General features: G+C 41.3%; 1 protein-coding gene across 4 annotated transcripts in view; it reads left to right on the top strand.

Annotated features, from left to right (window-relative positions):
• Positions 1-470: 470 nt before the first annotated feature.
• The window catches only part of LOC143289725 (uncharacterized), a 52,375-nt gene continuing 40,054 nt past the window's right edge, over positions 471-12,791 (top strand). For all 4 annotated transcript variants that reach the window (XM_076598803.1, XM_076598805.1, XM_076598804.1 and 1 more), the window contains exons 1-7: positions 471-632; positions 4,220-4,284; positions 4,830-4,873; positions 7,058-7,107; positions 7,770-7,877; positions 9,354-9,513; positions 10,573-10,626. In XM_076598803.1, coding sequence (XP_076454918.1) covers positions 616-632; positions 4,220-4,284; positions 4,830-4,873; positions 7,058-7,107; positions 7,770-7,877; positions 9,354-9,513; positions 10,573-10,626 — 498 coding nt within the window. In that variant the 5' untranslated portion in view covers positions 471-615. The remainder of the gene's footprint in view (positions 633-4,219; positions 4,285-4,829; positions 4,874-7,057; positions 7,108-7,769; positions 7,878-9,353; positions 9,514-10,572; positions 10,627-12,791) is intronic.

Below are 12,791 nucleotides of genomic sequence, written 5' to 3' on the forward strand. Positions count from 1 at the left end.
CAGTCTTGACCTTGGAAAAAAGCAACCATCCAATCCAAGCAGACACTGACCAGACTTGTTCCCTCTTTTATAATGCCAACGGTTGTTTTTTTAATTTATTTTTTTTTATTATTGTTACATTCATCTTTATATTTCCTTGTTACAATCTTTTGACTCAAATCTGTTACCATACTTTTTTTTTTTTTTCTAAAGGGACAAAACCCCCATACGTCTTCGATTGCTTCCATACCCTCCCTTCCAATGGGTTTTATCGTCTGCTAGATGCTGTCACACTGTTGTTAGAAATAACAACCTAACAACATTTCATATCCCGTTTAAATGGCGCTGAAAGCGATGTCTGTTTCCTCAATTATCCCAGTTACCAGTCCAACCTCAGATTCTTCCGCGCTGAAAGGCGAAAAAAAAAAAAAAAATTCACGTTCCAACAGTCATCTTCCGTCTTTTTGGTCACGTGATTATGTGTCGTCAAAATGGCAGACGAGGGAGTACTTCCGCTCTGTTAGTTGACAGAAGGATAAAAATAATGCTGAAAGTGGTCCCAGTGAGGACATTTGCAAAAGTTGTTAGCCAGCTGACCTCTGTTAAGTTTGCAGTTCGACGGATTAAACGGACATAATGGGTTCTCGACTGAGGTAAAATTCAGGAAGCAGAAGTTGTATTTGTTGTCGCGTATGTGCGGTGAGTGTGTCGTTACGCCGAGGGAGTGCTGAATCCGATGTCAGTGTAATTGTTCAAGTGTTCAGCGAAGGAGATTTTATCATATTGGTGGGGAATAAAGAGGCAGTGCTTGATGGCACGTATTGCGAATCTGTATTTTTGGCCTGGTCCATTGGAAATTTGTTCACGCAGCGATGTGCCTTCACCTTGCCATGGTGATGAAGGCCGTAATTATCGTGTCGTCTGCTATTCTGTTTGGTGCTAAACAATTTTTACAGAATCAGTGACTTGAAAAAACAAACAGAAAACACCGAAATAGTTTTTGATTTGCTTCAGTTGTTGAAGATGCCAGCAATGCTGCATTGTGCTGACATAATTTACAGATTCAGCCTGTGAGCTTGAATTCCTGTGTACCAGGATCCAAAATAATAGAGATTGACATTCACCTTGACTAACTTGTCATGATGACTGTACGCATCCGCCTGTCAATACCACACTGATTTATGGCCAGTGTTTCATTGACTTTTGAAGAATGCAAGGTCCAGCTGTCAGGAATAAATTCCCTTTTCTCAGAGACATTCCACTTCCCAATTCTTTGCACTCAATTGCAGTCATTGAAATATGATCTAAAAATTTCGATTTCTGTTTCTCAAGGAGACATCACTGTGTTTGGACAAATTCACACACTCACACACACACACACACACATATATATCTATATCTACACACACACGCTACATAACATCTGCTTGAAGATCAGATGCCTGACAGGAGCACAACCCAATGCGCTATCACAGTGGATTTCTTCTACAAAATTTTGCAGACGACAACAGTTATATTCTATGGGTTCTTTTTAAGTGCACCAGTGCATGGTGCACACAGGACCTCAGTTTATTGTCTCACCTGATTGACCAGACTCTCAGTTTGATTTTTCTGTCAAATTTGAGGGAAAGAGTAAGAGTGGGAATCGAACCCAGATCCTTTTGGACACTGTATTGGCAGGAAAGCATCTTAACCATTCTGCCACCTTGATTTTTCCTGATATCAAAACGAAATTTAGCATTATCAAATTACTTTGTCGTCCATTTCATTTTCCTGTACCATCTTTAGCTGTCACACTCAGACTGATGTGCCATGATACTGCTGATCATGCTTCCAGTTCCATGCATTTACTCTCTCTCTCTGTGTGTGTGTGTGTGTGTGTGTGTGTGTGTGTGTGTGTGTGTGTACAGCATGGGTGGAGTACTTCCAATATTATATGGGTTTCTGTATTGGCATTTTCACAGTTTTTTCTTTCTAATTTTTTTCAATAGTTTTTTTTTTTTTTTTTGCATAGAAAATAAAGTGGCCCATGGATATAGGCCACAGATTTTAAAGTATTAACAAAAATTAGACACTCCCATCTATGATACAGTGTAAGCATGTATGGAGCATGCATATGTGCATGTTTTGTGTACATGAACTTGAGTGGAGACATTCCTTTATGCCTGTGTTGCAGTTGTATAGTTTGATTTCCATTTCATTCAACCTATGTGTTTTCTTTCAAGATCAGACCTGTTCCTATATTTTCTTTTGATGGTTATTTAACTTGTACTACTGATAATTATTATATTTTATTATGATGGACCTGTTCCTATACTTTGTCTAGATGCTTATATAACCTGTACTACTGCTACTATATTTTATGACATGTATTCATTCTATCTCATGAATGGAATATGTTTTAAAGTTTTTATACATTATAGGCTTCATTTAGATGAATTGCATTAATCACTTAATAATAATTATGATTATTTCAACTTTCTAAACATTAAAAAAAAAAAAAAAAAAAAAAAAAAAAATCCAGCTATGGATGATGAAGTCGAATAATGTTCTGTGGATACAGCCATAAGATTGCATTTTTCATGTGGGGGGTGTTTTTGTGATGGGCTGGCCAGTCTCTGCAGGAGTCTGAGAGAGTAATTGTTACTTACAAAAATGAAAAAGGACTCTAAAGATGAAAGTGTAAGCTTGTTTTATCAGGTCTTTGTGCTGGCAGCTCACAAGGAACTGTTGATGGTAGGTTGCTATGAGTTCACACACCACAGGAGACCATGCATAACTGCTGAGTCACTTTGGAGGTCTTCAGCAATGTCCTGTTTCAGCATATATGTATATATAGAGAGAGATTATGATTTATAATGTTGCAGAACATTAATCGGTTAGAGCCAGAGTTTAATGCCTTCCCAGGACTACCAACACCCCTCCATTGAAAGACACCCAGGATCTGCTCACACTTATGACTTGGCACAAATGTAGAACAGGCATAAAAGCAGGCAGGGAAGGATGGAAGGGGGGGGATAAGGGGGACTTGAATTGAGATGACCAAAAGCACAAATTGATGAAACTAAGGTCACAGAATTTTGGATGATTTCTGTAATTTTTTCTGATGGTTGATCATTTGAAAGGGATGACCTCATGGGGATGATTGATTGATTGATTGATGTGGATACCTCTATAGCGCCTATCCTCAGTCAGAGACCAAGCTCTAAGCGCTTTACATACACGGGGACATTTGCACCACAGGCTGCCTACCTGGGTAGAGCTGACTGACGGCTGCCACTGGGCGCTCATTATTCGTTTCCTGTGTCATTCAATCAGATTTCAGACGCACACACATACACACTCAGACAAACATGTAACATTTTACGTGTATGACCATTTGTTTGTTTTTTATTTACCCCGCCATGTAGGCAGCCATACTCCATTTTCGGGGGTGTGCATGCTGGGTATATTCTTGTTTCCATAACCCACCGAACGCTGACATGGATTACAGGATCTTTAACGTGCGTATTTGATCTTCTGCGTGCGCATACACACGAAGGGGGTTCAGGCACTAGCAGGTCTGCACATGTGTTGACCTGGGACATGGGAAAAATCTCCACCCTTTACCCACCAGGTGCGCCGAGATTTGAACCCAGGACCCTCAGATGATGCTGGAAAAACCCATAGGTTTTGGATCAGTTGAATCTATGACAGAAAGGCTATATTGTACAGTTCCTTAATGTTAGCAGCAGCTGCTGTGCTTTCAAATCGAACATCATGCACAGTTGCCAGTGTTAGTCAGGCAATTAGAGCAGCACACCCCAAAATGTACAGCACTAGCTGTGTTCAGTTCAGGGTAGGAGCAGGCCATGGGTTGGATAATCCTGTAACAATGATACACCTCTGATACAGTGCAGTTTTATGTCCTCCAAGTCAGACTGAGATTCTAACCATTTCGCCAGATGGTTTTCTTTCTTTCTATTTTTTGTTTGTTTGTTTTTGTTTGTTTTCATGCCTAAATTGCTTTCACTTGTATTTTGTATCAACACAGTTGTTCTCAGTTTGATATTTCTTTAACTGCTGCGTTACGTTTCATATACCATTGTTAAGATAAGACCAGTGTTCCACTGGCATGGACTAGCCTGTGGTGGTCACTCACTTTTCTTACCAGTATGAATTAGGAAGTGCATCAAGGAGGATAGACTGACGTAATACTTTTTGTAGTTGTTCAGGTGTTGTAAATGAGGGCATGTTTCAGAGAGAACCCAGACAAGCTGTTTGAAGTGTTTGCCGAAGTGGGACGACCAGAGCAAGAAGGAACAGGTACAGTCGTGGACACTGACAAGTGACCTTTTATTCAGTTTACCTTGAGCACTTCTTTTCTTTCTTTCTTTCTTTTCTTTCTTTTTTTCTTTTTTTTTCTTCTGCTGACATTTGTTTTTTTTGGCTTTTTTTTCCAGCCTACTGTATCACTTGGGAACATCTGTGTCTGATCCACTCACACTTAAAAAAACATTTTTTTTTAGTTGTTTCAATGCTAAAACTGATGGCTGGCTTGTGTCGACTATAGTCCGTTATTTTCTATCAAACTCAAAGTAATCAATTGGGCAATGTTTTGAAATAGCAAGTGTGTTGTAGGAATGTAATTTGTGACTATGTTTTTTTTTTTGTAAATGATATAGTTTATGATTGACTATATTTTTGGTACAAGGTATTATGAAGGTTAAGGTACAGTGCTGACATGATTAACTCTGCAAAGGTGGTGAATGATTGGACTGGTTTGAATTAAAATAAATCATTAAATGCACATTCATGTTGCACCATGTGGACGAGTTCACCTGACATTGACTTGTGTGTATGTCAAACAGAGCCTTTTATCCTGCAGAAGTACCCTCCTGACTACAATGAGCAGGTCAGTGTGCGTGCTGTGAATGAGGCAAACAGCACTTCTTAGTCTTATGGTGATCATTATGAACACAATGAATGAGGTGACGAATACCTTGTACAATGAACAGTATATGAACACACTGAATGAGGTATAGAATACCTTGTTATGATGAACAGTAAGAACACAATGAGACACAGAACACCTCCTGTGATGAACAGTAAGAACACAGGGATTAAGGCACAAATACCACTTGTGATGAACAGTAAGACAGGGATTAAGTGACACAAATGTCACTTGTGATGAACAGTAAGACAGGGATTAAGTGACACAAATGTCACTTGTGATGAACAGTAAGAATACAGGGATTAAGGCACAAATACCACTTGTGATGAACAGTAAGACAGGGATTAAGTGACACAAATGTCACTTGTGATGAACAGTAATACAGGGATTAAGGCACAAACACCACTTGTGATGAACAGTAAGACAGGGATTAAGTGACACAAATGTCACTTGTGATGAACAGTAAGACAGGGATTAAGTGACACAAATGTCACTTGTGATGAACAGTAAGACAGGGATTAAGTGACACAAATGTCACTTGTGATGAACAGTAAGACAGGGATTAAGTGACACAAATGTCAATTGTGGTGAACAGTAATACAGGGATTAAGTGACACAAATGTCACTTGTGATGAACAGTAAAAATACAGGGATTAAGTGACACAAATGTCACTTGTGATGAACAGTAAGACAGGGATTAAGTTACACAAATGTCACTTGTGATGAACAGTAAGACAGGGATTAAGTTACACAAATGTCACTTGTGATGAACAGTAAGACAGGGATTAAGTGACACAAATGTCACTTGTGATGAACAGTAAGACAGGGATTAAGTGACACAAATGTCACTTGTGGTGAACAGTAAGACAGGGATTAAGTGACACAAATGTCACTTGTGATGAACAGTAAGAATACAGGGATTAAGTGACACAAATGTCACTTGTGATGAACAGTAAGACAGGGATTAAGTGACACAAATGTCACATGATGAACAGTAAGACAGGGATTAAGTGACACAAATGTCACTTGTGATGAACAGTAAGACAGGGATTAAGTGACACAAATGTCACTTGTGATGAACAGTAAGACAGGGATTAAGTGACACAAATGTCACTTGTGATGAACAGTAAGAATACAGGGATTAAGTTACACAAATGTCACTTGTGATGAACAGTAAGACAGGGATTAAGTGACACAAATGTCACTTGTGATGAACAGTAAGACAGGGATTAAGTGACACAAATGTCACTTGTGATGAACAGTAAGAATACAGGGATTAAGTGACACAAATGTCACTTGTGATGAACAGTAATACAGGGATTAAGGCACAAACACCACTTGTGATGAACAGTAAGACAGGGATTAAGTGACACAAATGTCACTTGTGATGAACAGTAAGAATACAGGGATTAAGTGACACAAATGTCACTTGTGATGAACAGTAAGACAGGGATTAAGTGACACAATTGTCACTTGTGATGAACAGTAAGACAGGGATTAAGTGACACAAATGTCAATTGTGGTGAACAGTAATACAGGGATTAAGTGACACAAATGTCACTTGTGATGAACAGTAAAAATACAGGGATTAAGTGACACAAATGTCACTTGTGATGGACAGTAAGACAGGGATTAAGTGACACAAATGTCACTTGTGATGAACAGTAAGACAGGGATTAAGTTACACAAATGTCACTTGTGATGAACAGTAAGACAGGGATTAAGTGACAAAAATGTCAATTGTGGTGAACAGTAAGAATACAGGGATTAAGTGACACAAATGTCACTTGTGATGAACAGTAAGAATACAGGGATTGTGTTACAAATGTCACTTGTGGTGAACAGTAAGACAGGGATTAAGTGACACAAATGTCACTTGTGATGAACAGTAATACAGGGATTAAGTGACACAAATGTCACTTGTGATGAACAGCACATGATTCAGCGCTATATAAAGACCATTATTATTATTAGGTACAGCATACCTCCTATGATGAAAGTGAAGAGAAAAATTACCTTGTGCGTATGTGAGCTTTCGGTTTTTCTTTGTTTCCTTATGATATGTGATAAGGTGATATAAGGACTGATCACATGAGAATGATTTGTGACACTGTGTGTGTGTGTGTGTGTTGTTGTTGTTTTCAGGATGTGCTGAATAACATTCCCAAGTTCTCATTCCCGTGTAGAACCAACACGTGAGTAAAGTGATCCATTGCTTTCCTGTTCATTTTTTCAGTCCGCATTTGTTTGGGAAATGGGCAGGTGAAAAATAGGAAAGCGTAGGAACTGTGCAGTACGTCGTAATCTATGATGGATAATCAAACGCAAGAACAAGGTGGTGTGTTGTGATGTATGATGAGTAATTAGACATACAGACCATGCAGTGTTCTTGTCATGTTCAGTGAACAGTCGGACATGGGAAGAGTGCAGTGTGTTTGTAATGTGTAATGAGTTACCAGTTATTGGAATTGTGTAGTGAGCTGTAATGTGTGTTAAAGAATCAGTCTCAATGCCTTGCAGTGTTTTTGTAATGTGTGATGAACATCCAGGGATATGAACAAATTGTGTGGTAATGTTCATGCTGACTTATCAGGGATGAAGTTATGTGTGTGTGTGTGTGTGTTTGTGTGTGTGTGCGTGTGTGTGTGTGTGTGTGCGTGTGTGTATGTTTGTATGTGTGTATGTATGTGTGCTTGTGTGTGTGAATGTGTGTGTGTGTGTGTGTGTGTGTGTGTGTGAATGTGTGTGTGCGTGCATGTGTGTGTTGTGCGTGAATGTGAGTGTGTGTGTGTGAATGTGTGTGTTTGTGTGTGTGTGTGAATGTGTGTGTGTGAATGTGTGTGTATGTGTGTGACAGGCCCCAGGTGGACCAGTTTGCCTTTGTTCTGACGGACCTGGAGAGTTTGTATCGTTTTGGCTTCTGTCGCCATGGCACCGGAGCTCAGACCTGTCTGTGCATCATCAGGTGTGTAGCTGGTGGGGGTGGGGGTGGGGGCGGATGCGGGGTTCTCTTTTGACTTTTAGCTTTCTTCATTGTTACACACCTAATGACCTGTTCATACTTTTTAGATTTCTCAGACCATGTCTTGCTAAAGAAGCAGTTTGTTTTATCTATCAGACCCTGTCTTGCTAAAGAAGCAATTCTTTTTATCTGTACATTAATGAAAGAAGTAATTCATTTAAAATGTACGCTTTGGGTGTGTCAGACACTGTCCTGCTAAAGGAGCAGTTTGTTATATCTGTATGTTGTAGGTCTGTCAGACACTGTCCTGCTAAAGGAGCAGTTCATTACATCTGTATGTTGTAGGTCTGTCAGACACTGTCCTGCTAAAGGAGCAGTTCATTATACCTGTTTGTTGTAGGTCTGTCAGACACTGTCCTGCTAAAGGAGCAGTTCATTATACCTGTTTGTTGTAGGTCTGTCAGACACTGTCCTGCTAAAGGAGCAGTTCGTTATATCTGTATGTTGTAGGTCTGTCAGACACTGTCCTGCTAAAGGAGCAGTTCATTATATCTGTATGTTGTAGGTCTGTCAGACACTGTCCTGCTAAAGGAGCAGTTCATTATATCTGTATGTTGTAGGTCTGTCAGACACTGTCCTGCTAAAGGAGCAGTTCATTATATCTGTATGTTGTAGGTCTGTCAGACACTGTCCTGCTAAAGGAGCAGTTCGTTATATCTGTATGTTGTAGGTCTGTCAGACACTGTCCTGCTAAAGGAGCAGTTCGTTATATCTGTATGTTGTAGGTCTGTCAGACACTGTCCTGCTAAAGGAGCAGTTCGTTATATCTGTATGTTGTAGGTCTGTCAGACACTGTCCTGCTAAAGGAGCAGTTCATTATACCTGTTTGTTGTAGGTCTGTCAGACACTGTCCTGCTAAAGGAGCAGTTCGTTATATCTGTACGTTATGGGTCTGTCAGACACTGTCCTGCTAAAGGAGCAGTTCGTTATATCTGTACGTTGTAGGTCTGTCAGACACTGTCCTGCTAAAGGAGCAGTTCGTTATATCTGTACGTTATGGGTCTGTCAGACACTGTCCTGCTAAAGGAGCAGTTCGTTATATCTGTACGTTATGGGTCTGTCAGACCCATGCTCACCACTGAGTCACTGTAGCAGTGCTCTCCTATCTGTATATCACAGGGCTGTGGAACGCATATCATTTGGGGAGGGGGTACACACAGAACTCTGTCACTTGTATACACGAATGGGGGGATAAAGAAGGGTTAAGTCCACATTTTTGTGTTGATATATTTCGTTCTTCAGAAGGTGTGTGTGTGTATAAGGCCCACAAAGTTGGAATAGGCGTTGTGATATGCAGCATGTATTTCTTTGTGGACCTATTAAACTGAAACTGAAAGAATGTGCAACCCCCCCACCCCCGCCCCCCCCCAACTTTTCCCATACAATCACGCATACATTTTCCCCTTGGTGTGTGGGCAGTCACCTCCCTTGGTATGAGGTCTTCTACAAAATGCTCAACTTCCTGGCGGAGATCGTCAACCGATCAGAGAACAGTGACCTCCTGCCCTTCCTCAAGGCCGCCTATGAGCAGAGCGTTCCCCTGGCCGAGGAGCCGGTCACCATTGTGGCCGGGCAGGATGTGAGTGGTCTCCCCTTCTTGTCTGTCGCCTTCAGCTTTAGAACCCAGCTGTTCAAACCGGCCTTCGGCTGTGACGAAGCGTAGCTGATTGTCTGCGTTCTTCCTCCTGCTACCCACCCCACTTTACCCTCTGCTGAAATCATCATGTGTGTGTGTCTGTGTGTGTCTGTGTGCCAAGTGAGTATGTATGTGTGTGCCAGTGTGTGTGCACTTGTGTGTGTGTGTGTTGGGTATTTTTGTTGTGTGTGTGTGTGTGTGTGTGTTCGTGTGTGTGTGTCAGTGTGTGTATGATTGTTCATATCAGCAATTTGTAGTGTTGTGTTGGTGTATAGATACATATGTATATATATATGTGTTGTTTTTTTCATGTACAGAGGTATGTTATCATGTTTTGTTTCATATAAGGTGTTTATATACACCTGTATGTTATCATTCCCTGTTGTATATGTTTTGTTTCATGTAAGGTGCTTAGAAGCCACTGTATGGAGAGTTTACACCATAAAAGTACTGTCTGTTGTTATTATCATCATTAGGTGTGAGGTCTGTGGGCCTGTTAGTTAGCATTGTGACTGATCATCTCAGTGTCCAGGAGGTGTCACAGCTAGCAGACTGATCCATTAACCCACACAACGTCTGCTAAAAAAGGGACAGAAAAATACAAGCATCAGCTGCTTGACCCATGTTTAATTAAACCCAGTGTGCTGGTCAGGTTTGAGAGTCGGCTCTAGGTTTCTATCAAACACCGGACTGAAATGAACTGAAAATAGATGAGCAAAATAAACTAATGAGTAAACACATTAAATGTCGTCAAAAATGAAATAATACATGGAAGGCAAGTGATTGACATAAGATGAGCATTGTGACTGAGCAAAATGGCTCCCCATGTTTGTTAGAGTGTGAGGTTTCTGTCTAGATGTTCAGTTTCTGTGGTTATAGATGTTCAGTTTCACATGACGCGACATGTTCTGTGGTTACAGATGTTCAGTTTCATATCACATGACATGTTCTGTGGTTACAGATGTTCAGTTTCACAGCACATGACGTGTTCTTTGGTTACAGATGTTCAGTTTCACAGCACCAGACTCTACTGCTCTGCCCAGCATTCCAGCCAGTGTAAGTTGACAAAACTGCCTTGTGCTTTGTTGTGTACTGTATCGTAACAGTCCTGTTTGCATGGCATAGCCGTCCTGCTGACGTGGGCATCCAATAAGCCAATTAATTTAATGCATGACTGTTTCAAAGAGAGAGCGTTCAGATTTGAGCTTGTGTTTGTACCTTTTTGTACCATTACGTTTTATTTGAGATAAAATTTGTTATTGAAATCATTAGCTTCAGAAAACTATGTGTTATGGGACCTTTAACTTAAGAGTATGCAAGAAATAAAAAGATGACACAAAATATATTGTTAAGAAAGAAAAGAAGTGCAAATATGACTGAGCACCTTTTGAATAAATTTATTGACCTTAGACCATATGCTTTCTTGGGGATCCAACAAGATGCAAGGGAGTCCAAAATGACATGTTGCAACTTGAGTGGGCAGGTTGTGAGAGAGAGACAGAGATGTATTATTAGACATACTGGGATGAGAGAGAGAGAGAGTGAGAGACAGACAGATAGAGAGAGAGAGAGAGAGAGAGAGAGAGAGAGAGAGATAGGCAGTTGTTTGTGTCATGTTAATGACTGCAGTGTGTGTGGTGTGATTTGTGTCATGTTAATGACTGATGTGTGTGTGGTGGGCTTTGTTTGTGTCATGTTAATGACTGCAGTGTGTGTGGTGGGCTTTGTTTGTGTCATGTTAATGACTGCAGTGTGTGTGGTGTGATTTGTGTCATGTTAATGACTGATGTGTGTGTGGTGGGCTTTGTTTGTGTCATGTTAATGACTGAAGTGTGTGTGGTGGGCTTTGTTTGTGTCATGTTAATGACTGAAGTGTGTGTGGTGGGCATTGTTTGTGTCATGTTAATGACTGCAGTGTGTGTGGTGTGCTTTGTGTCATGTTAATGACTGCAGTGTGTGTGGTGGGCTTTGTTTGTGTCATGTTAATGACTGCAGTGTGTGTGGTGGGCATTGTTTGTGTCATGTTAATGACTGCAGTGTGTGTGGTGGGCATTGTTTGTGTCATGTTAATGACTGAAGTGTGTGTGGTGGGCTTTGTTTGTGTCATGTTAATGACTGAAGTGTGTGTGGTGTGCTTTGTGTCATGTTAATGACTGCAGTGTGTGTGGTGGGGTTTTTCAGAATACTGTTAGTGGAATGTACAGTGGAGATCATGTGACTGTCAGAGATGTTAGCCATGGAGATTGTGTGACTGTCAGAGATGTTAGCCATGGAGATTGTGTGACTGTCAGAGATGTTAGCCATGGAGATTGTGTGACTGTCAGAAATGTTAGCCGTTAGCCATGGAGATTGTGTGACTGTCAGAGATGTTAGCCATGGAGATCGTGTGACTGTCAGAGGTGTTAGCCATGGAGATTGTGTGACTGTCAGAGATGTTAGGCACGGAGATTGTGTGACTGTCAGAGATGTTAGGCACGGAGATTGTGTGACTGTCAGAGGTGTTAGGCACGGAGATTGTGTGACTGTCAGAGATGTTAGCCATGGAGATCGTGTGACTGTCAGAGGTGTTAGCCATGGAGATCGTGTGACTGTCAGAGGTGTTAGCCATGGAGATTGTGTGACTGTCAGAGATGTTAGCCATGGAGATCGTGTGACTGTCAGAGGTGTTAGCCATGGAGATCGTGTGACTGTCAGAGGTGTTAGCCATGGAGATCGTGTGACTGTCAGAGGTGTTAGCCATGGAGATCGCGTGACTGTCAGAGGTGTTAGCCATGGAGATCGTGTGACTGTCAGAGGTGTTAGCCATGGAGATTGTGTGACTGTCAGAGGAGCGAGATCGTGTGACTGTCAGAGGTGTTAGCCATGGAGATCGTGTGACTGTCAGAGGTGTTAGCCATGGAGATTGTGTGACTGTCAGAGGTGTTAGCCATGGAGATTTTGTGACTGTCGGAGGTGTTAGGCACGGAGATTGTGTGACTGTCAGAGGTGTTAGCCATGGAGATCGTGTGACTGTCAGAGGTGTTAGCCATGGAGATCGCGTGACTGTCAGAGGTGTTAGCCATGGAGATCGCGTGACTGTCAGAGGTGTTAGCCATGGAGATTGTGTGACTGTCAGAGGTGTTAGCCATGGAGATTGTGTGACTGTTGGAGATGGTAGCCATGGAGATTGTGTGACTGTCAGAGGTGTTAGCCATGGAGATCGTGTGACTGTCAGAGGTGGT

This window comes from Babylonia areolata, chromosome 14, assembly GCF_041734735.1.
Source record: "Babylonia areolata isolate BAREFJ2019XMU chromosome 14, ASM4173473v1, whole genome shotgun sequence".
Lineage (NCBI taxonomy): Eukaryota > Metazoa > Mollusca > Gastropoda > Neogastropoda > Buccinidae > Babylonia > Babylonia areolata.